The sequence below is a fragment of the Panthera leo genome, chromosome D4 (assembly GCF_018350215.1).
Source record: "Panthera leo isolate Ple1 chromosome D4, P.leo_Ple1_pat1.1, whole genome shotgun sequence".
Classification (NCBI taxonomy): domain Eukaryota; kingdom Metazoa; phylum Chordata; class Mammalia; order Carnivora; family Felidae; genus Panthera; species Panthera leo.
Window position 1 is genome coordinate 62286502 of NC_056691.1, and position 26196 is coordinate 62312697.

The 26196-nt window shown below is 36.5% G+C and overlaps 1 protein-coding gene across 2 annotated transcripts in view; it reads right to left on the bottom strand.

Annotated features, from left to right (window-relative positions):
• Positions 1–26196, bottom strand: part of TEX10 (testis expressed 10) — a 60656-nt gene that overhangs the window by 15664 nt on the left and 18796 nt on the right. For both annotated transcript variants that reach the window (XM_042913002.1, XM_042913003.1), the window contains exons 6-11: positions 12162–12400; positions 11270–11405; positions 9526–9701; positions 7809–7986; positions 3468–3556; positions 1745–1878 (exon numbers count right to left, since the gene is read on the bottom strand). In XM_042913002.1, the coding sequence (XP_042768936.1) occupies positions 1745–1878; positions 3468–3556; positions 7809–7986; positions 9526–9701; positions 11270–11405; positions 12162–12400 (952 nt within the window). The remainder of the gene's footprint in view (positions 1–1744; positions 1879–3467; positions 3557–7808; positions 7987–9525; positions 9702–11269; positions 11406–12161; positions 12401–26196) is intronic.

Consider the following 26196-nt stretch of genomic DNA (forward strand, 5'->3'; position numbering starts at 1 on the left):
AACAATGCAAAGTGAAAAGTGTATATAAATCTATAAAAGGTACTGTCTTAACAGATGGGAAAATATTAAGCATATTGAGAATAGAATAAAAGAAGTAAATAATAGATCAGCTGAGTAAAATCAATTGTTATAGCAACAAAATAGAAAAGTAGGATGTAACTTGAATCTAGAGACTACCCTGTTGAGAATAATGACAAAGAGGTTTAAAAAAAAAAAAAAAAGCTTTTGGACTAGCTATTATAAGCTTTAAGGAAAGACTGTATTAGTCAGTGTTCTCACCAAGGGCCTTCCAAATCATTAAAAGAAACTAGCCAGCAGAGAACATAACCTGAGAATTTGCAAAAAAGGTTCAAACCAAAATTACTTGGGATGATATTAGTACATTCTTACTGCATAAGCATTTTTCATGTAGGAAATAAAAAAATGAAAAAATAAATAATAGAAATTAATTATTATAGAAATGTTTTAGAGAATCAAAACCTTATATCAATGTTTATGTTTTTGCATATTTAGCTTACATATCTGTAACATGTAAGACAATTTATTCTGTTACAGTAAAAGATCAGCCTAATAATTCCAATTTAAAACTTATGATTTTAATTTGATTTTTACTATAAGCAGTACCAAAGCCTAAGTTATTAAGATTTATTATATTTATAGGGGCGCCTGGGTGGCTCAGTCAGTTGAGCATCCAACTCTTGACTTTGGCACAGGTCTCGATCTCATGGTTCAGGAGTCCAAGCCCCATGGCAGGCTCTGTGCCATCAGTGCACAGCCTGCTTGGAATTCTCTGTCTCCTTCCCTCTCTGCCCTGCCCCTACTCATTCTTTCTCAAAATAAATAAATAAAGTATTAAAATAATTTTAAGGTTTATCGTATTTTATAAAGCTTAATTTAGTCTATATTTAATATTTTAACATTTGTGAAGGTTTATCAGAAAACTGAATTACTTGATGGGGCACCGGAGTGGCTCAGTTGGTTAAGCATCTAACTCTTGATTTCGCTCAGGTAATGATCTCACAGTGCATGAGTTCGAGCCCCATACTGGGCTCTGCGCCGATGATGCGGAACCTCTTGGGATTCTCTCCTTCCCTCTCTCTCTGCCCCTCACCCGCTCATGCTCATGCTCTCTCTCTCTCTCTCAAAATAAACTTTAAACAAAGGTTAAATGGTTTAAAATTTTAACTAAGTTTATAAAAGGATAATCAAAGTCCCATTTTAAAAGACTGCTTAAAGTTATTGTATTTATCTTAAAAATAAGATTTGTAGGTTGAACTTTAAAACTTAATGAAAAACAAGGCTTTAAATTATCTTTAACATACTATGTACTAATTCTCAAAACCAAAAGAATTGAATAATCTTGTTTTTTAAAAAACGTCACCTTCAAAGATACCAAATCCAAGTAGTTCTACGCATCCTTCAAGACTTAAGTCAAATTCTCCCTTTTCATAGAAGCATCTATCCTATCCATTCTATACTAGATAAAAGAAAATAAATTTATCTCCACCATTCAGACTGCTAATTTATTCTGTTCTAGTAGTGCAACCAGTAATGAAAAACACTCCTCTTTTAGAAACATATATCTCCTATCCAAGATAAGTGCTCTCAAAATGTGGATCATTTCTTATACTACTCTTTATCTCTGAAAGGATCTCCTACAAGGCAATCCTAATATATAGTAACTATTGGTAGTTGATGAACAGAATTTTAATAATCATAAGTTTCTTTTTAAATGCACTATTACCTCTGTAACATCCCAATGATGTAAAAACTGATCCAAGTCAGTAAGGTAAAGAAGCACAGGGGAAAGCTGTGTCTGGATGACGTGAGGAACTCCTCGAAGACTCTGAAGCCAAGTCAACTCCTCTTTTGAAAACCCTAATTTAGGTACAAAGAAAGTTAATTTAAAAAAATAAATCACAAAGCAAATGACATTCTTATTTTTAAAAAATAGACATGTACCTTCAAGTTTAAATTCTTTGGCTACTCTGCTTTCTCTGAATTTCTGCTTTTCACATATTTTAAAAAACGAATTGCTAGCAATGGAGGCAGTAAAATTCCTATTAATTATGTACACAAAGGATGTGATCTGACCCAATATATGATGCAGCAACAAGTTAAGTTTTACCCCTTATACTGGGAACCATACCACTTTTACTTTAAAAAATGTGAAAGGCATAAGCTTTTCCATTAATGGCAGGTTTAAAAAAGCAAATCAACAAGTAAAATGATATACTGCTTCATATGTATACTATCTATATATTTTTTTGTATAATAGCCCTTCAAATGTTTTAACCAACTGAGCCACCCAGGAGCTCTAATAGCCCTTCAAATGTTTTAAAACTCTCCCTCCTAAACCCTTCCGGATTTTTTTTTTTTTTTTTGATAATACATGTGTAGTTCTTCCAACTACAGCAAAATTTCTGATCCTCTCACCACCCCTATTACATACACTTGGTCTGACCTACATAGACAACTTGACAGTATCTCCTGACAGTGCTCAGAAGGATCAGAATACCAGCGTTGTGGCCTGCTTTGATGTTCAAATCACTGTATTTCCATGACATTAAGCTTAAAGAGTCACCATCTAGTTTGATGGCCACATCACAGTACTGACTCCTAATGAGCTTTCTAAAACCACTAACCCTTAACCCTAACCCTTTACCACTATTAAAACATAAAATCCCTGCCTTCTATCTCAAATGGGTACATCCAAAACTATCAAATAAACACTCATTTATCCGTGTATGTAATATTTATCTTGGATTCAGCTCATTATCAGCACTTGTCAAGTTTTTTCTGGAGTATCTTAACCTATTCATTAAATCTCCTAAATTTTAAGCCTTCAGAAAATGTCAAAGAATGTCATCTTTATCCTCCAAATATACAACAGAAATGTTGAAACAGTACAATCATTTAAAACAAAAGTAATAATACTTACACATCTAACTTATTTGTAGATTCATTTTACTAATTTTGCTTTTGAGCAATGGAATGTAGAAAATGGCTGAAATCTGATGTACTTACTATCAAGTTGAACATTTTAAACATTTTTAAAATGGATATTCTGCTCATCAACTTTTTAAAGTATGCAATGAGGTTTGCACCTGACTATCTGAAAGAGTCAAGTATGTCCAACTCACTGTAAAGCAAGATAATCAAGTTGAGAAATTAGACTTAGAAATAAATGAAAATATAATCATATGACATTCAAATCATCTCCAGAGTATTTGTACTCTGAGAGATTTAAACATGAATCATGTATATCCCTGCCTCAAAAGCCTGACAATGGAGAATACAAATATTCCTTCAAAGATCCCCACTTATTAGCCATAAAAATCATTTCAAGGTAAATAGATTATTTACCATCTTCAAAACTTAGAACCAAACAGATAAGACAGTAAATCTTAGGACAACTTTTATACCAGATTTTTCCTTTCCTTAATTTGTCAGGTGAATGTCTTTACCTGTAAGTGTTGAAAATAAGAAGCTGAAATAGTCCACATCACTCATCAACCAGTCTTTAGCTGAATACTTCCATCCAGAAAATGATGATCTATAACAAACAATAGGAGAATTATTACCAGAGGTGACCAACTTGGAAGACTTTGAAAAACAGCACAATACATAACTATTTTTCTTTATTGAAAACAAATCTGCACTAATAACTTAAAAACCCATAGTATATATTCACTTTAAATATAAGGGCTCAAGTACCAGAATATAGGAAGTTCAACTTCTAACATACTTATGCAAAATATCCATGAAAAAGCATAACTGATCCATATATATGGTATAAATTAGAAAATTTCCAAAAAAAAAAAAAAAAAGAAAATTTCCATGCCATTTGAAAATCAGATTCCAAGGAGCCAAGATGAAGCTTTGCTTTTCAGTAGCAGGTTTGGCTGCTACTTGATTTTCATAAAGTCTTACCTTGCTTACTTAAATGAGCTAAGTTTAAACAAGCTCATTTCCTAACTAAGCAAAAAGTATCTTAGTTAGGCAAAGAATATTCCATGTAAAGTCATTCTAGGATAATCATATGTTCCTATACTGTGCAAAGCTATAACTGGGTCTACGTCATAATAGCACAGCTAAGTATTCATGGTATACTTAGGCGAATAGCTAAATGTAAAGCAGCTTCTCATTAAATGAGGATTATGTGGTTCCTGGTAGGGGATCAGTTTCCAGTGATTCCTTTAAAAACTCTCTTCAAGTTAAGGCTAAGGGAAAAGACAACAAATGTTAGTCTCAGATATGGCCCAAAAAAGGGGGGGGGGGGTGCTGAGAATGATCAGATCCAACAAGCTGAGGCTACAAATTTTTTCAGTTATCTGAATAAATGTCAGACAAAATTGGGCATTTCTAATTCAACTAGAAGCACTTAATTTACTGTTACAATAGCTAATATTTATTACCATTCTTTAAATCTGGGCAGTTAAAATAATGGAAACACCCTTTTTTATTATTCCCACAATAAGCAAAAGACTTATGGGAGGAGTAACAAAAACTGAGAGGTTATTTTAAAAAGCCAGAAATGCACAATGGGAAAGAGTACAAAATGGTAATTAGAAAACAAACTAATATGCTTTTGAACCCAGTGAAAACAGAAAGCAACTGTGCCATCCAGTGGCTAAAAAAGGTAGCAAAATCCATTTAAGAGACTGCTTTCAACAAATGACAAGCAATATATCATACTGCCCTTAAAATTATGATGACCATATATACTGTCAAAGCCAGAACACTTCTGAGGTAAGCTGGGACAAAAGAACTAAACTGAAACTGTTCCTGACAGAGGAGGTCATGTATTTTACCCTACTTAAAAATCAGGCCAAATTTCTTAGTCCCAAATTTCTCCCTTGTCAGATTTTTCTCTAACAGTGTGGATTCTCTCCACATTTAGGTCTTATGTTTCCCAATCCAGCTGTAAATAAACTAGGGGCAGAAAGGATAAGGAATGAGCAAAGGTAAGGGGGAAAACGCAAGGAGAATGGTATGGGGGGGGGAGGGGGAGTCAAACTCTAAAAGACTTTAAGTGGGTGATAAAAATTAGATAGGGGCAACAACTCTAATTGCACTTTTAAAAAGATGAATACCAACAGTTTTTAGCTGATGGGTTTTTCACATATGGAACAAACTATTCTTTGGGGTTAACTCTCTTGGATAAAGACAAACAGGACATCAGAACTACAAAACCTAAAAGAACCTGATCTCATAATACACTTAGTGTAACAGACAAAAATCAGAATTAAAGCAATATTTAAGGAAAATTAATCTGGCAAAAGTGCAAAAGTTAGATGGAATATTATAACAGTGCAGGTGGAAGATTATGAAAAGCAACTGGCTTGTGTATAGTCATAGTTGAGGACAGAAGGGGGTATTTTGAAAAGAAAACCAGATATGAAATAACCCAGTGTATGTCTGAGGGAAACAAACATTATTGTTAAATTCTGAATCTAGGAAGTGATATAATGATGTCACTGGCCTAAGAAAGTTCAGAAGTCCTAATTTTGTATTATTTTTTTAAAAAGAGATTCATCTGAAAAAAAAAAAAAGAGAGATTCATCTGAATGGGAACAATACATCTACAGAGAGAGAAGTCTACTAACAGACTCTGCTAAAAAACAGAATTTAACTTGGTGGATTTTTAACTATATTGACAATATGCTTTTAATTTGGTGATTATGAATCCCGACTATTTGTAAATATATTTTCTCAATAGTTACCACAAATCTCCACAAAAAGAAAAAAAAAAATTGAAAACATCCTTGGCAAAAGTTATCAAGTCAATCATAACAGATATTGATAAATATATAAACATAGCTTCCAAAGAGAACTAGCTTCAAGAAGTGTTCAAAAACTGATTTTAAGTCAACGTGAAAACAGATCCTTCACCAGTTGTATCAAAGGAACAGAGTGCCCTCTACTGGAAGTTAATAAACAAAACCACTTCAGTAACAAAAAGAAATCACATTTAATTTTTTTAAAGGCCTGCTAAATAACTGCTTACTAGACAAGGATTTTTTTCCCTTAGAAAGAAAAACACTGAAACTAATATATGCTTAAAGCACTTAAAGGTAAGACCAAGTCCCTCTAATGCACATGCACACAGAAGAAATAAAAGAGTGAATTTCACATATAAACAAACACATTGCCGAGAGCTCTCTTCTGCTAGCTAAAAAGAAAGGTAAATCACACTTTAGGTGACTGATTCCAAGATATGTCTTATAATGGTAAGAGGTGACTGTCAAACAAGCTAAAGCAAGTCTACCAATAAAGTGAGCTACTCCTATTTAACCAGGATAGAGGATCTGTATTGTACAAGTCACAAGGAAGTTATTAGTCTTTAAACTTTTCAGGTACCACCTAGATTTCAATTTCTCCCTAAAACCATATTAGACCCTGCCTATGAGACACAATCAATAATAAATCTTACTGAACACTAAAAATATTATGCCTAATGATACAAACACAAGGTGTTTAAGGATACTTTGAATACCTACAATATGAAACACTATTATAAAACATTTAAGAGTAAAATGATGCAGCCACTGTGGAACACGTTACAGCAGTTCCTCGAAGAATTAAACAGAGAATTACCATGTGACCCAACAATTCCACTTCTGGGTATATAGCCAAAAGAATTTAAAGCAAGGACTCAAACAGATATCTGTACACCAATGATCACAGCAGCATTATTCACAAAAGCTAGAAGATGGAAACAACCAAGTTTCCATCAAGGGAAAAATAAACAAAATGTAGTATATACATATACTGGAACATTAAGTCAACCTTAAAAAGGAAATTCTGATACATGATACGATGTGGATGTACCTTGAAGAGTTATGCTGAGTGAAATAAGCAAGACACAAAAGGTCATATATAGTAGGATTCCATTTATATGAGGTACTTAGAATACTCAAAATCATGAAGGGGCGTCTGGGTGGCTCAGTCGGTTAAGAGTCTGACTTTGGCTCAGATCATGATCTCACAGTTCAGTTTGTGAGTTCAAGCTCCACGCTGGACTCTGTGCTGACAGACTGAAGCCTGGAGCCTGCTTTGGATTCTGTATCTCCCTCTCTCTGCCCCTCCCCATCGCGTGATCTCTCTCTCTCTCTCTCAAAAATAAACATTAATTAATTTATTTTTTTTATCATGAAGATAGAACAGTGGTTACTAAGGGCCGGGGGGGAGGGGGATGAGGAGTTACTGTTTAACGCATGCAGAGTTTCAGTTTGGAATGATAAAAGAGTTGTGGAGATGGACAGCGGTGCTGGCTGCACAACAATGTGAAAGTACTTAATGCCACTGCACAGTTTTAACTGTATACTTAAAACCGGTTAAAATGGTTAAGTTTTATGTTATGTACATTTAACCACACACACACAAAAAGAAATTTCAACTGATTCCTCGCCTGAGTCACAAACATATTTATTTCACCAGCTACGTTAAATTTGGAGGTCCCTGAAAAGAAGGTCTGTATCACAATGTCATTAACACCAAAGGTTTTATTTAAGCACAGTACTCTCACCTGCCACTGAACCCTTACTACAGGCTTTTGAGAATTTAAAATCTGTACATTATGTACAAATTATAGATAATTTCTATCTATACAAATCACTAAAAAACTTGAAACAGTCTTACTCCAGTGAACTTTATCTAGCAATAATAGGATGAAGAGTTTTAAATGTTGAATTAAGAGCAAATGAAGTTAGTAGCAGTATAAGCCTTCTGTAATTTACACACTGCCAGTAAAAGGCATGGGAGAAAAGACTATATACTTAAAATATAGCTCACTTGGATGCTACCTCATGTGCAGTATCCCGATAAGCATGGCAGCCAAACTTGAGCTGAGTCTTCCCATAATACAGCAACGACTTAACCGAGAAAGTAAATCAGCAGGCAGACTTGGTAGAAAATATACAAGCTGGACCAAACGCTGCTGAGAGTCTGCTGGAAGAACCACCACAGTGCCTTCTTGTGGATCTAGTGGGGTAGGTAACACATATTAAAGTCAACTATAAAAGATATACAGAGATTAAATTAGTAAAACAGATTGAGTGCTTGCTTACTTTTTACTGTATTAAACTGAATTTCAACTTACCATCTACATAAAAAAGTTTTATCATAAAGTATATGTAGGACTTAAACTATTTTCTAAAGTAAAACAATGAACATTATTAAAGATATATTTATTTAACACTGTAATAATTCCACAACATCCAAGTGTCAATGTCTGAAATAATAACTTTGATGGGGTAAAGGGATTGAACCAAAGTAAAACGGTAAAAAACAAGCGCTTTTGCTAAACAGTGACAATTACAATATCAACCTAATTTAAAGCAGAAGACATCTACATATAAGCAGTACTGAAAAAAAAAGACTTAAAAATATAACCCAAAAAGGATGGAAGCAAACCAAATGTCCATCACTTAATGAATGGGTAAATATAAGTGACAGATTCATAGAGTGGAATACTAGTACTCAGCAAAAAAAAAAAAAAAAAAAAAAAAAAAAAAGGTACAGATACATGCACACTAAATATGCATGTATACTGCCAACAGTACATTAAGTGAAAATAGCCAGATTCAAAAGGCTCTACATTATATAATTCCATTTATAACAAATGTCCAGAACAGGCAAATCCGTAGAGACAGGAAAGTAGATTGGTGGTTGCCAGGAGCTGGGGAAGGACTACTAATGGGTTTAATTTCTTTTTGGGGTGATAAAAATATTCTGGAATCAGACAGTGGTGACTGCACAACTTTGGGAATATGTTAAAAACACTGAAATATACATTGTAAAAGGACAAATTTTATGGTTTGTGAATTACATCTCAATAATAAATACATATTACATATATGTAATACATCCCAATATGCTTTTATTGGTATTTTTGCTTAAAATATAAAATAGTTCCCAGGATGAATAAAAAAGTATAAATATATAGAAGTCCTACAAAATATCCTTTATGATTAATTTGCTGCCAAAGCTTCAAAGGAATTTTTTTTAAATACCTGATCAGTTTTGAATTTGTAAACAGCATGTGGCTGAAAAGACAATTTAAGAATCCAAGAAGCATCTACAACCATTAACCTTCTAAAAGTATCCTAATAAAAAATACTTACTATTGAAAATGAATTTACTATTTGATATTTTGTTCTGGCACTTTAACCATGGTGTGAATCATTTATAATAATTCAAAGGAAAGGCAAACCTAAAGAGTTCCGCTTAGAAACTTCTTTCCCGGGGTGCCTGGGTGGCTCAGTCCGTTAAGCAGCCGACTTCGGCTCAGGTCATGATCTCACAGCTTGTGTGTTTGAGCCCCACATGGCTCTGTACTGAAAGCTCAGAGCCTGGAGCCTGCTTCAGATTCTGTCTCCCTCTCTCTCTGCCCCACCCCCGCTCACACTCTGTCTCTCTCTCCTTCAAAAATAAACATTAAAAAAAATTTTTTTTTTTTTAAAGAAACTTCTTTCCTAATGCAGGGTAGATCAATGGTTACCTACACAGTTAAACTCTTACCATAGATTCGGAGAGCAGAAGCTTGTAAACTTTTTAGTAATTCTTTATTTGCTCGTGCTGCTGCAGTATGGATGATATCAATAAGCTGTGTTGACAGCTCAGGATTTCGGGAGCCAAGATGAGCAAGCTGCAATGGTAAACCAGCCAGCCAACGGGATAACACCTTACTACGATATCTAAGAAACACCAAGGAAGAACAAAATAAAGTATAAAGACAAGAGAAATAAGTTTAAACAAACAAAAAAAATTTTTAACTTAAATATACCACAGAGTGACATTATTATCTACCAAGAACACATGTACTCATTTAAACATTTTAGAGTTTATAAGACCAGAAGCATCATTTATTCAGCTGTAGCATTTTCCAAGGTTTTAACCACTCACTTAAAAAGAGCATGCAATTTGGGGCACTATCTAAATTGCATGTTTATCTTCAAAAACAGACACTACTACTGCTCTTTGTGTTCTATTTATCCTTACAGTATTAGCTGTTATACTAACTCAATAATGCATTCAATGTAGGGTGCTCTCACACTAAATGGTTTCAAACCTGTGTTATTTTAGTTCTTCAGTATACAGTTGACCTTTGAACAATATGGTTTTGAACTGCGTGGGTCTGCTTACATGCAGGTTTTTTTCAATAAATATACTGGAAATTTTTTTGTGAAAACCTCACAAACTGCACACCCTAGAAACACTGAAAGCATTAAGCTAGGTATTATTGTAAGAATGCAATATATAATATATATAACATACAAAATATGTTTATCAACTTATCGGTAAGACTTCTAATCAACAGTAGGCTATTAGTAGTTAAGTTCTGAGGGAGTCAAAAGTTACATACAGTTTTTCAACTGTAATGGGGAGGGGGGGTCAGTGTCCCTAATCCCCACACTGTTCAAGGATCAACTGTACTTATACTTGCTAAAGCTCCAATGTCTCTTCACTCAGGCAACGGCAATCACTTTTGCTGTACCCCAAGAGCTTAGTGAATTAAGCATGACCTTTGCTGTCAGACCTAAACTTAAGTCTCAGCTCTGTTCCCCATTAATTATAGGACACTCACCAACTTATTAAACTAAGCTTCAGTTTCCTCCTACAAAACGAAAGTAACAGTATCTACACCTCAAAGTAGGAATATGAGATTTAGATAAATTATGAAAAGCACCCAGCTTCTACTAAAGACTCAAATATGTTTCAACAACTACCTACATATGCTCAGGTATCCCCAAACCTTATCTTCTACCTAAACACATCTTCCTGACTTCCAAACTATATCTCAAATTCACCGTATCAAAAAATTAATTCCTTAATTCTACTCTTTGTGTTATCCATCTCAACTGATAGCACCAAACTAAGCCAGAAACTTTTTCATCTTCTATCGTCTTCATTCTTACACCATATGCCCCAATATGACACTAATAGCTAATAGTTCAACCTCCATAGTTTTTACAGAAAGCAAAAGAAAAAGTTGAGGCTGCTATAGGTTACTCCAACTGACCTTAAGTTGTAAGTGGACAAGTGGAAATATAAGCTCAAAGAGGATTTTATCTGCTGGTGGTGCACATAAAGATTACTGGCACTACTATGCATGTTTCTATATACAATTTTATATCTTTTCTTATATGCAGCCAAACAAAATAAAAAGAATGAACATCTCCAAAGATTTTTACCACTCTAGTATCTTAAGTAGACTACAAAATAACTCCACCAAAAAAGAAAGGTAAAATAAATGAAACCTTACCTGACTCTGTAAGATCTCAGTTCTTCTTTTTGATAGATTTTACTGAAAAACTTTAGTAACAAAGTTCGAACTGGAAGGAGGAGGCCTCTCTGCTGATACAATGTATAAACTGCCTTGATGAGAGACTCTGTAGCCTCTAAATACAAAAACAACTGTATATTAATCAAAAATGTTTCTTCACCAGCTCCCAAATTCCTCTAAAAGCACAGAAGCACTTTACTTTGTTCCTATGACAAAGCAGATCTTAGTCACAAACTGATACTACCACTGAAGTCCAAAAGTAATGAGTTAATATAAAAGTCAGACTGCAACCTGAGACTACAGTGTAATTTTTGTAAGGGACAACAAACCTATGTAATGATGACAAAAACCAAGATATTAGAAAGATGAATAAGATGGGAACCAAACAGGAAAGCTTTGTTTTTGAATGAAAAGAATTCGTAAATCACACTAAAAATAGACTTTATGTGACATAACTTCAGGCTAACAGAAAGGTAGAGACAGGCAAGATTCAACTCATTCTATATGGATAAAAGGGGAAAGTGCTCAATTTCTAATCAAACTAGACCAGAAAAGTGTATTTCTTTATCATTAGGCTCAATAGCATTCTGAAGTAATACCTACCTCCTTTTACTCAAGTCTGTAATCTACTAGAAATTTAATCATATTGCTTCACAGTGGACCTACTCACCTGAGAGAGAGATGCGCTGAGTATTAACCATTTCAGTGTTCAAGCAGATAGTCCATTTATAATTATACAAGCTAACTTTTAAGGTTTGAATGTAATTAACTTGTCTACATAAAACGTGTGAAAGTCATCAATTCAAAGCTAGACCCTAAGAGCATGCATAAGAGCTCCTCTCTTAAATAAGGACAAAGCAAGAACACCTACCTCTGTTAGGTTGTATCTGCATTAATCTCCATGATACTCCAAGCAATCTGTTTAGCTGCTTACTATTTAGCCTAAAGCCATCTTCAAGGGTCTTTGTCACAAATTTTCTTATCATTTCTATCCAGTTGGAATCCTTCTGTAAAGTTGAGGCATTTGCCAAGGAGACCATGATATCAGACAGCGTTAAATTCAGTAAGAGATGATCTACATTATTGGAGAGGATTGTGCAATGCTTGATGCTAAAAACAAACAAACACAAATACATCTATAACATGTTATATCTACCACGCCTGCTTCACTTAGAATACTTAAAAATAATCTATCAATGGGTCAAAAAATATTTCCTTCTAAAATAAATTGCCAAGACAGGTATGGAGGCAAGGTTTAGGCCACTGTTTTGTAAATAAACCATTCCTTATAGAATTAAGGTTAATAAGACACGAATTACAATGTATCCTGCTCAGTTAATTACCCAAGTTACTCTTTACACAAAAGGTCAAGGTCTTTGTAACAATGCTTGGTAATCCTAAATGCAATTTGGAGAGAAGACTTGAGAACCTCAACATGCTTGAAGATTTTTTTAAAGCAGATACTTGTATTTGGATGTAGGTCACGGCAGATCCTGACTCTGCTTCTACCTCATCAACATAATCACTAATTTCTCCTGGCCACCATTTCCGTATGTGTGACAGAAGGAGACTGGTCCAGATAAGCAATGTTCTAAAACGAACGTATATGATACACATATGAAAATCATTTTTCCCAGCCAAATAAAACATTTCTTTCAGACTTTGAAAGAAATTTCAAAAAAGATATCTCAAATACAGTACTTCAAAAAGAAAACTTGTGACTTAGACTATAAATCCCTATTTCAGAATATGGTATATTCAACAGCAGGCCCTATTTATTTCATGTTTAGAAAAATGTAAAGTTAATTAAAGTAAAAAATCTCTCTGGGGTGCCTGGGTGGCTCAGTAGGTTAAGTGTCTGACTTCAGCTTAGGTCATGATCTCGCGGTTCATGGGTTCAAGCCCTGCATCGGGCTCTGTGCTGACAGCTCAGAGCCTGGATCCTGCTTCTGATTCTGCGTGTGTCTGTCTGTCTGTCTGTCTGTCTCTCTCTCTCTCTCTCTCTCTCTGCCCCTCCCCCACTCGTGCTCTGTCTCTGTCTCAGAAATAAACAAACACTTAAAAAAATTTAAAAAAAAAGAAATCTGGTGCTATTAGAGCATCAAATGTAGGGTTAGGAATGACAAATGAGCTGGAAAGGTAAAATGGAACCACATTACAGAGTCTGGGAGGCTAAGGGCACTAAAATTAATTATGCAAGCATGACTGAAAACTTATTTCAGATGGGCGATTCTGTGGATGGAAAAGGAAAAATGAGAGTTACAAAACTATACACAGGGGCGCCTGGGTGGCTGTCAGTTCAGCATCTTACTCTTGATTTTGGCTCAGGTCATGATCTCACACTTCATGAGATGGAGCCTTGTGTCAGGCTCTGTGCTGACGGCACAGAGTCTGCTTGAGATTCTCTCCCTCTCTCTCTGCCCCTCTCCTGGGTGCATGTGCACGTGCTGTCTCTCAAAATAAATAAACATTAAAAAAAAATAAACATTTTAAAAAACTATAAACAAAGAAGCAACTGTATGGCTCTTGTAGCAATCTAGGCAAGAGATGACAAGTGCAAGAACCAGGGTCAATGCTGGGTATAGACTGGGAGAAGGCAGGACATTTAGAAAGAATAAAAATTAGCTGGATTTGAAGTCTGAAGTATATATATGTGTGTGAGTTTGGGGACAGTGGGATTTGGAGGAGTCAGAAGTTCCAGCATTGGTGACTGGATAAATGAAGTAGCAGAGATCCAGAAAATAAATATTACTTTTGATTATGTTGGGCTTGCAGTGTTTCTGGTATAAATCCAGGCAGAGATGGCCAACAGACAGCTCAATGTACAAGTTTGACAACAGAGAGAAAAGTCCAAACTATTTAACAGATTACTCACATAACCACTCCTAGGTGCAAAAGAAGATGAGAAATCTAGTTTTTATTTTGCACGGTCATATTCCTCAACACTGGAAATTAAGAAAGGAATGAGAACTGGGACAGACAACTAGCAGTCTGTACCACAAACCCAAAATTTCTACAAGGTTTTTCGCCAAACGGCCCAGTGCCCAAAACCAAGGCACATTTTAACATTAATTAGACCACTCAAAACTCAACTGCCACATTTCTTCACAAGTAGAGCTTTCCAAGATCTACCATAAGTTTATCTCAAGCAGCATAATTTATTACTGTCTGGAAGGTCTCAATGGACACTGCAAATTTGGGAGAATTCATTCTGCTCCTCCAATAATTTATACAAATTTTTTTTTTTTAATTTTTTTTAATGTTTATTTATTTTTGAGATAGAGACAGAGCATGAACGGGGGGAGGGTCAGAGAGAGAGGGAGACACAGAATCCGAAACAGGCTCCAGGCTCTGAGCTGTCAGCACAGAGCCCGACGCGGGGCTCGAACTCACGGACCGCGAGATCATGACCTGAGCCGAAGTCGGACGCTTAACCGACTGAGCCACCCAGGCGCCCCAATTTATACAAATTTTTAAGAGTAAATATACCAACCATCAATTCTATGAGGGAGGCAGACCACTGGGGATACTCCAATTTTCAATAATGATAAATGTAGGTAATCCCCTTCCTGAAAACAACTTTAAAACTAGATGAAATTTTTTAAAAACCTCAAAAGCAGGGGCACCTGGATGGCTCAGTTAAGTGCCCAACTCCTGATACTGGCTCACATTGTGATCTCGTGGTCATGGAATCGAACCCAGTGTCGGGCTCCATGCTGACAGCACAGAGCCTGCTTGGGATTCTCTCTCTCTCTCTCTCTCTCTCTCTCTGCCCCTCTCTCCCACTTGTACTCTCTCTCTCTCTCTCTCAAAATAAATAAACATTAAAAAAACTCAAAAGCTCAAGAGCTAAGATAATAAACATTTACTGGGCCCAAAAACCTAGGAAAAAAGCAAGATACTAGCACTCAAGGCTCTGTCCTTAGGGCAGCTGCCAATTCCAAAGAAAAAACTGCAAAACTGAAGTAACCTTTTAGTGGCCTCACAGGGAAAAGTCAAAGCCCAGGGCCTGCCAAACACCGGAACTTTCATGTTATCCAGGGTAAAGGTAAACCAGAAATAAAAACAGCTCTTAGATAAAACGTAATCCCAATTTTGCTTTCTACCACTGGTTTGAGTAACAATTCTTCCCAATTAGCTCTACAGAGTCAACACAATTCAAATCAAAATCCCAGCAAGCTACTTGTAGTTATCAATAAATTGATTCCGAAGTTTATATAGAAAGGCAAAAGACCTAAAACACCCAAGATAGAAGTAGAACAAAGCTGGAGGACTTATTCTACCCAATTTCAAGAGTTACCATATACAACTACAGTAACAAAGACAGCATGGAATTGGTGAAAGAACAGACACACGTAGGTTAATGGAACAAAGAGCTCCAAAATAGACCCGTAAAAATATAATCAACTCATCTCTGACAAAAGACCAAAAGCAACTCAGTGGAGAATGAAGTCTTTTCAACAAAAGGTGCTAGGAGCAAATGGACAAAAATTCTACAAATGAAAAACAAAAATTCAATGTATTTGTGTCTGAGCTCAGTTGAACAAAACTGAAGAATTAAAAGCTAGAACATAGGAGATTTAAGGAAAGAAAGAAAGAGAAAGAAAAAGAAAAAGAAAGAAGAAAGATGCAGTAAGTAAATCTAACATGTTAACATGTTTAATCAGTCTTTACAGGAGAGAAATGTGACTGCAATTTTTTTTAAGATAATGAGAATTTATCAGATCTGTTTAAAGATATTCCAATCAAGATTTAAGATCTCAGATTTAAGTTCACTGAATCCCAAGGAGAATAAAAAAAAAATAAAAAACAAAAACCCCACCTGGATACATGATTGTGAAACTGCAAAAAACAAAAAGAAAATTCATGGGGAGTGTGAATAGGAAGCTTTTAAAGTAACAACAGTTAGACTCATAGCTGACTTCTCAACAGAAAATGAAAATCTGCAGACAGTAAAGTGTTATTGTCAGTGTGCTTAAAGAAAACTGCCAAACCCAGAGTACTATGCTCTGCTCAAACACTCTTTAGAAATGAAAAATATGTATATATATTTTTTAGACAAAACAATTAAGCAAAAATAACCTCCAGCAGATTCTGAATGGTCCCAGATAGATGGAAACAGACATATGAAAAAATGAGCATAAACATAGGAAATACATGGACAGAACTTAGGTGATGGATACAAGTTCTCCAAAATACTGATTTTGGTTTGAAACAAACTCAAATTTTATCACTGGCATAAATACGGTCAGCCGTTTTCTTGGAATTGATAGGCTCTTTGTTCATTTTGAGAAAATAACTGCCAAATATCCAAGTCTGAATCCACAGTTCGTCTGGTAGTCATTCTTTCAAGTTAAAATTATGTCCATCACAGAAAAATACTCCCAAGTAGAATAATCACAAAAGTGTACTTCCTTGAGACAACCATCATCCCATGGTATGCATTCAAATTACTTTACACACACTTTGTCACACTGAATATAAAAAAAATGTGTTCTCAAGGGTCATGACTTAACAAAACTAGTAGTTTTTACTGCTTCATTAAGGACATTTTTAAGTGAGTGTATGGTGGTGAAGAATACGATGTTTTACTAGTACGGTTGGTGCCATTGCCCTAGTTCATGCTAAGACACCGGCAGTCCTATCCACCACTGCTTTTGTACCATCAGTGCAAATGTCAGAACAATCAAAAAGGCAAACAATGTCTTAATGATATAATTGTGAAAATAGTTCTGGCCTTGGAGACCCCAGAGATCACAGACTACACTTTGAGAACCGCTGTCTTAGATAACTGACATAAGAGTAAGCCAGCTAACTATAACAAACTGTCTCACAATAGTAACTATGATCTACTGTTTACAGGATATCCCCGTAAGCTTCTTTCCCACTCCCAACCTAATTTGTTATCTTAAGGTTCTCCCAAAGTAGTATCTGCCCCTAAAAATTTCAGATTCTGGATATTCAATGGGAGTCCTTATTTAAACTATTTAGAAGGGGTACCTGGGTGGCTCAGTCAGTTAAGCATCTGACTTCAGTTGGGTTCTTGATCTTGCAGTTCTGAGTTTGCGCCACACATCAGGCTCTGCACTGTCAGTGCAGAGCCTGCTTGGGATTCTGTCTCCCTCTCTCTCTTCCCCTATACCGCTTGCTCTCTATCTCTCACAAAATAAATAAAGATGAACTTAAAAAAACAAACAAGCTAGTTAGGAAAACTTTCTACATATAATACATCCAATAAACTTCCTTTTTACCAAATAAACTTTATACTCTTCCAAACATCTTTTCTTTTGGCCTTAACAGGCATTGCTACTCAATTTTAATTATAGGAAGCTCAGATTTCTTCTACACATGTAACTGCAAGTCAATTTCCTTTTGAATTCTGCTTCTTTAAGTACTCAATTCCTGTTGCACTCTTTCTCTGGGCTCTATTCTGTCTTCAGGGTCCCACAAATAAATTTATTTGCCAGTAACTTTTTCTAAAATTTAATCATTCATATACAGTCTAAACTAGTATTTATTATGTTTCTTTAACATAGCTCACTTTTTTAAAACAAATAAGGGCTCCTGGGTGGCTCAGTAGGTTAAGCATCCAACTCTTGATTTCGGCTCAGGTCATGATCTCATGGTTCAGGAGTTCAAGTCCCGTGTCGGGCTCTGTGTTGACAGTGTGGAGACTGCTTGGGATTCCCTCTCTCTCCCTCTATGCCCCCCCCTCAAAAATAAATAAAATTTAAACAAAAAAAAAAAAAAAAAAGGAGAAAGGAAAAAGTACACCTATTAAAAAAAATAAAATTTCTAAAAAAACTTTGTCACTGCCATAAGCAGAAAATCAATCTTTTTCTAATACCCTTTGCACTAAATTCCCAACAACCAAACCACCACTTAATGACAACTTGCCAAATCAAAGCTCTCCATTCCCACTCAAAAAAGAAACTAATTTTCCCAGCATACTAGAAAATCATCCCAACTAGTGGATGACTCCAGTCAGCTTGCTCTCACAAGCCGATTCATACACCAAAGGCAAGACTTTAGCTGTTGTGAACAGAAAGATTTGGAGTCCCAAGTAAAAGAAAGACACAGTTTTCAGGACACAAGAGAAGTCATTTAGGCCCCAGTTAGTTTCTGTGATCTATGCCCCACTGGTTCTACTAAGCCTAAGGACACTTTTTACAAAACTTCCTAGCAGAAGTACAAAGAAATGCAAAAACTTTAGTAGTTAAGGATTTTAAGGGAACAAAAGGAATGCAAAAACAATCTAAGTATGTCTGTGCAAATTTATGCCTGCCTGTACATGCGATGACAAAGCCCCCCTTTCTGAATATTCATCCTAAACCCCAAATAAAAAGAACCTGCTCACCCATATTCAGGGAGTCATGGATTTGGAAGCTATTCCCCATGATCTCCTTATTTGTAGCAAATGGTTTTCTTTGTGTGACCACTGCATCTCTAGAATTCACCAACGAATGAACTCATGTTAGTTCAGTTATAGTATCTGTTCCCAGTACATGTTAGAATTACCTTGTTAAAGACCATCACCACGTAGGTTCATACATTTTGAGCAAAAAAAGTTTTCTTACAGATGACTACAATGCATTTTTAAATGTCAGTATTTTCAATGACAAAATTATATCCTTTGATATACAGGAAAGAACTGAAAGCAGGAACTCAAATGGATATTTGAAGACCAATGTTTACAACAGCATCATTCCCAGTAACCAAAAGGTGGAAACCAACCAAATGTGCATTGACAGATGAATGGATAAACAAAATATGGTATATACATACAGTGGAGTATTATTTAGCCTTAAAAAGGAAGGAAAACATGGAAGCAACCAAGAGATCCTTCAGGAAGTAGGCGAGTGCATACATAAACTGTGACCTACCCATACAATGAAACATTACTTAGCACTTAAGAGAGCTATCAGGGTGCCTGGGTGGCTCATCGAGCATCTGACTCAGGTCAAGATCTCGCAGGTTCGTGGGGCTGACAGCCTGGAGCCTGCTTAAGATTCTGCATCTCCCTCTCTCTCTGCCCCACCCCTCACTCGTGCATGCTCACACACTCTCTCAAAAATAAACCAACATAAAAAGAGCTATCAAGTCATGAAAAAAACATGGGGAGGGATGAATAGGCAGAGAACAGGATTTTCAGGGCAGTGAAACTATCCTGTATGATACCAACAAGGCAGATACACATCATTTTACATTTGTCAAAACTCACAGAATGTGTAATACCACCAGGGAACCCTAAGGTAAACGACAGATGTGAGATGTGTCCATGCAGGTACATAGATTCTAACAAATGTAAAACTATGGTGCAGGATAGAAGAAAGGCTATACATTTCTGGGAGGAGTACAGGACAGTTCTGTATGTACTTTCTGTTCAATTTTACTTTGAAACTAAAACTGCTCCAAAAAATGAAACCTATTTAAAAAAACAAGAAATGAAATGCTGGTACATGCTACAATACGGATGAACCTTGAAGACATTTTCCTAAGTGAAATTACACCAGACACAAAAGGAAAAGTATTTTATGATTCTACTTCTATGAGATACCTAGAAGAGTCAAATTAGAGATAAAAAATAGAGCAGTGGTTCCCAAGAGCTGGTGGTAGGGGACAATGGTGAGTTATTTTGTAACCGATACACTTTCAAGTTGGGAAAATGAAAATATTTCTGGAAATGGATGATAGTGATGGTTGTAAACAATGTAAATATACTTAATACTACTGAACCAAACACATACAAGTGATTAAGTTAAAAAGGTAAAGGGGCACCTGGGAGGCTCAGTCAGGTAAGCGTCCAACTTTGGCTCAGGTCATGACCTCATGATTCATGAAATCAAGCCTCACAAGGGCCTCTGTGCTGATAGCACAGAGGCTGCTTGGGATTCTCTACCTTCTTCTCTCCCTGCCCCTCTCTGACTTGCACGCGCGCTTGTCTCTCTCAAAATAAACATTTTTTTAAAAAGCTCAAATTTCATGTTATGTATATTTTACCACAATAAAAATCAATACTATCCTTTGTATTTGAACCAAAGATGAACAAATTTAGACATCAGGTAAAAAATTAACTGAGGTTATATGAATAAGAATGAAGACCACTGGCCAAAGCCAACATTGTCCCCCCAACTTTAACTTTTGTTGCCCTCCACAGGTTATCTAAGTATTCAATGCAGCTCCTTATGGAAGAGCAGCCCAAAATCCCTAAAAATGAATCCCTAGGGAATCTTGTAAAAAATAAGCCAGTTATATTGCCAATCTATTTTTGCTAAAAATCCCACAACTGCAAAGTTGTCTGGGAAAATGGCAGTACTAGTAGGAGGACCCTAAGCTTGCCTCCTCCCACGGATACAACTAGATAACACCCGTATCAGTGTAAATTACCTAGGAAACCATCCAGAAACTGGCAGAACAAATTCCACAACTAAAGGCAGGGAAGGGGACATATTAAAGAAGGTAGGAAGGGCAAAGACAGTCTGGAAGCAAAATGGACCATGGCTATTTGACACGATGGAGAGGGAGATGATGGCATAGAGAAGGGCAGAAAACAGACTTCACATAGGGGAGCCCTTGAACAGGGAGGATGAATCCCTGGAATATTTGCTTTTGAAAATGAGAGGGGCTGAATTTTGTAGTTCTCAAAAACCAGCGGGACTTAAAGCCTGAAATTTTAAAAATCGGCAGACTTGGCTCTGAGAAAGCCCAGAAGACATTAGGAAGCAGAGTTCCCACAATTAGAGCAGGACAAACAGCCCGTGCAAATACAGCATAGTATCAGCAACTGGAAAACTCAAGGGCAGACAAGAGGGAAAGTGATTTGCGATTTGCTCATCTCAAAGCATGGCCCAGAGAGGCAGAGGTCACAGGGAGACCCCTCCAGGAACAAAGGACCTGGCAAGGGTCATTTCCCTCTTCTCCCTTCAGCATAAATAGCCACCAACAGGAAACAGCCCGGTGCTGCCACTCCTAACCTAACTTGCCAAGCCTCCTTACATCCCACCCCTGCCAAAACATCCCACACCCTCCACCATACCCAACACCCCCCAACCCATGACAATTCAGCAGATATGCCCTTCCCAGTCACATGCAGGCCTGAGTCCTAGCGCTGCAGGCCCCTCCCCAAGAAACCCAGCACAAACTCTGCTAATGCCACATCTCCTGACACTCATGTTTTCAGGACCTCAGTTCTGGCAGCAGTAGTGGCAGGTCTCCTTTCATAAGCAGACCACTACACCCCTTATTAAAATGTGTTCCACCTGGGGGCACCTAGGTGGCTCAGCCAGCTGTGCATCCAACTTTGGCTCAGGTCATGATCTCATAGTTCATGTATTCAAGCCCCATTGTCAGGCTCTTGCTAACAGCTCAGAGTCTGGAGCCTGCTTCGGATTCTGTGTCTCCCTCTCTCTCTCTGTCCCTAACTCACCCCCCGCCCCCCGCCAAACAAATAAACATTTAAACAAATAAACAGTGCCCCACCCCTGCCAAGGATCAAACATTGTCCACAATGAGCAAAGAGAGCTTCTGTAAACTACACTAAAGGAAAAAGAGGCCAAGACGCAAATGGAGAGCACACACAAAACACATAGGAGACACTCTCTTGAAGCATCAGGCCTTGGGAAACAGGACACTGCATTGCCAGGCACTACAGGGCCTCTTCTTTAAGAGACTATTATTGTTAAGAGCAAAAGAAACAGCTGACTTCCCTAACACACAAAAACAGACACAGGAAGTCAGGCAAAATGAGGAGACAGAGAAACATCTCCCAAATGAAAGACCAGGACCAAACCACAGCAAGAGACCAAAGTGAAAATAAGTAATATGCCTGATAGAGAATTTAAGATACAGGAGAGGGGTACCTGGGTGGCTCAGTTGGTTAAGCATCTGACACTTGATCTCAGCTCGGGCCTTGATCTCAAGGTCCTGAGTTCACGCCCCATGTTGAGCTCTGCACTGAAAACGAAGCTTACTTAAAAAAAAAAAAAAAAAAAAAGACATTGGATTGGAGAAAAGAATGGAGAACATCAGTAAGACTGTCAAAGAATAAAAAGAACTAATCAGAGATCAAGAACACAGAAAATGAAATTTAAGATACACTGGATGGAATAAATATCAGGCTAGACAAAGCAAAGAATGAATTAATGACCTGGAAGACAGTAATGGAAGGTAACCAAGCTGAGCAAATAAGAGGAAAGAAACTTATGCAAACTGAGAATAGTCTTAGGGTACTCAGTGACTCCATCCAGCATAGTAACAATCTGCATTACAGGGATCTCAGAAGAGGAGATAAGAGGGAAGAAAATTTATTTGAAGAAATAATACCTGAAAACTTCCCTAGTCTAGGGAAGGAACAGAGATCCAGACTCAGGAAAAAGAGACCCTCCCCCCACTCCCAATTCAAACCATGGCCATCCACACCAACAAACATAGTAATTACAATGGCAAAAAGTAGTGATAAAGAAAAAATTTTTAAAGGACGATGAGAAAGTAAGACAGTTACATACAAGTGAAACCCTACAGGGATATCAGTGGATTTTTCAGCAGAAACTTTGCAGGCCAGAAAGGAGTACAGCAGGATATATTCAACATGCTGAAAGGGAAAAATCTGTGGCCAAGAATATCCAGAATAGAAGGAGAGATAAAAGAGTTTCTCAGACAAAAACTAAAGGAGCGCATGACCACTAAACCAGCTCTACAAGAAATATTTAAAGGGGACTCTGAATGAAAAGGAAGACCAGAAGTGAGAGTACAAAAAGTAAAAAACACATAAGCAATAAGAATAAATGTATTTGTAAATATTCAGTTAAGGGGATTCATAAAATAGAAGGATGTAAAATATGAAACCATATACCTAAAACATGGGAGGGAGAGGAGTAAATAACAGTATAAACTTAAATGATCATCAACTTAATATAGACTGCTATATGCATGTAGAAGATGTTATGTGCACACCTAATGATAACCACATATCAAACATCAGTAATAGATATGCAAAGAATAAAGAGAAAAGAATCCAAGTATATCACTAGAGAAAGCAAACTATGAAAGAGAGCAAGAGAAGAGAAAGGATCAGAGAAAATCTACAGGAACAACCATAAAACAAGTAACAAAATGGCAGTAAATACATATCTATTCAATATTTACTTTGAATGTAAATGGACTAAATGATCCAATCAAAAGACACAGGGTGACAGAGTGGATTAAAAAAACAAGACCCATCTATATGCTGCCTACAAAAGACTCGTTTCCGACCTAACAACATGTGCAGATTGAAAGTGAGGGGATGAAAAAATTTTTATCATGCAAATGGATGTTAAAAGAAAACCAAGGCGGCAATACTTATACTGGACAAAATAGACTTTAAAAAGACTTGTTATAGACTATAACAAAAGACAAAAAGGGGCACTATGTAATAATAAAGGGGGCATTCCAAACAAGAGGATATAAAAATTGTAAGTACTTGCACATCCAACATGGGAGCACCCAAATACAAAACACAGTTAATAACAACCATAAAAGAAATAACTGATAGTAATACAATAATAATAGGGGACTTTAAAAGTCCACTTATATCAATGGACAGGTCATCCAAACAGAAAATCAACAAAGAAATAGTGCCTTTGAATGAAATCCTGGACCACATGGATTTAACATATTCAGAACATTCTATCTTAAAACAGCAGAGTACAAATTCTTTTCAAGTGCACACAGAACATTTTCCAGAATAGATCACATATTAGGCCACAAAACAAGTCTCAACAAATTAAAAAAAAAAAAAAAAATCAATGTTCTATATACATCTTTTCTGACCACAATGCCATCAAACTACAACTAAATCACAAGAAAAAAATCTGAAAAGAGCACAAATACATGGAGGTTAAGTTAAATAACATGCTATTAAACAATGAACGGGTCAACCAAGAAATCAGAGAACATCAAAAATTACATGAAAATGAAAACACAACAGTCCAAAATCTTTGGGCTGTACCAAAGTGGTTTAAGAAAGAAGTTTATATAGGGGTGCCCAGGTGGCTCAGTTGGTTAAGCATCTGACTTGGGCTCAGGTCATAATCACGTGGATCGTGAGTTCAAGCCCCACATTGGGCTCTGCACTGACAGCTCAGAGCCTGGAGCCTGCTTCGTGTGTTGCCCTCTCTCTCTGCCCCTTCCCCCACTCATATTCTCTCTCTCTCTCTCTCTCAAAAAATTAACAAGCATTAAAATAAATTTTTTTCAAATGGTTTAAAAAAATTTTAAGAAAGAAGTTTATAGTAACACAGGCCTACCTCAAGAAGAAAAACCTCAAGGGGCGCCTGGGTGGCTCAGTCGGTTAAGCGTCCGACTTCGGCTCAGGTCATGATCCCATCGTTCGTGGGTTCGAGCCCCGCATTGGGCTCTGAGCTGACAGCAGGGAGCCTGAAGCCTGCTTCTGATTCTGTGTCTCCCTCTCTCTCTGCCCCTCCCCTGCTCATGCTGTCTGTCTCTCTCAAAAATAAATAAATGTAAAAAATAAAAAAAGAAAAACCTCAAATAAGCAAACTAACCTTACACCTAAAGAAGCCACAAAAAAAACAAAACCCAAAGCCATCAAAAGGAAAAAAATAATAAAGATTAGAGCAGAAATAAATGATACAGAAATTTAGAAAAAATAATTGAACATATCAATGAAACCAGAAACTGGTTCTTCTAACAAATCAATAAAAACTGATAAACCTCTAGCAAGACTCAACAAAAAACTAAATAAAGAAAAATTAAAAAATAAATACATAAGACAAGGAGAGAAAGACCCAAATACAATTAATGAAAAAGGAGAAATAATAACCAACACCCTAGAAACACAAACAACTGTAACAGGATATTATGAAAATATCTATGCCAACAAATTGGACAACTTGGAAGAAATGGATAAATTCCTAGAAACATAACCTACCAAAACTAAAGCAGGAAGAAATAGAAAATCTGATCACATCAATTACCAACAATGAAATTGAATCAGTAATCAAAAAACTCCCAATAAACAAAAGTCCAGAACCAGACGGCTTCACAGGCAAATTCTAGCAAACATTTGAAGAAGAGTTAATACTCCTTTCTCCAACTATTACAAAAAATAAAAAAGGTAAACTTCCAAAATTCATTCAATGAGGCCAATTACCACCCTGATACCAAAACCAGATAAAGACACAAAAAAGACAACTATAGGCCATTATCTCTTACAGATGCAAATATCCTCAACAAAATATTAGCAAACCAAATCCAACAATATATTAAAAAAGCATATACTATGATCAAGTGGGATTTACTTCTAGGATGCAAAGGTGGTTTAATATTTGCAAAACAGTCAGGGCGCCTGGGTGGCTCAGTTGGTTTCAGTGTCAGACTTCAGCTCAGGTCATATCTCCCAGTTCACGGGTTCGAACCTGCTTTGGATTTTGTGTCTCCCTCTCTCTGTCCCTCCCCCACTCAGTCTCTATCTCAAAAATAAACATCAAATAATAATATTCGCAAAACAATCAATGTGATACATTACATCAGTAAGAAAAAGAATACAAACCATATAGATGATGCATTCTGTCCCACAGATGCAAAAAAGCATTTGACAAAGTACAGCATCCATTCATGATAAAAACCCTTTGCAGAGTAGGTCTAGAAGGAACATAGCTCAATATAATAAAACCCACAGCCAACATCTTACTCAGTGGTGAAAAACAGAGCTTTTCCCTTGAGGTCAGGAACAAGACAAGGACGTCCATTCTCACCACGTTTATTCAACATAATGTTGGAAGTCCCAGCAATTAGACAACATAAAGAAATAAAAGGCATCCAAATTGGTAAGGAAGAAGTAAAACTCTATTTACAGATAACAGGAGACTATACACAGAAAACCCAAAATTTTCACCAAAATACTA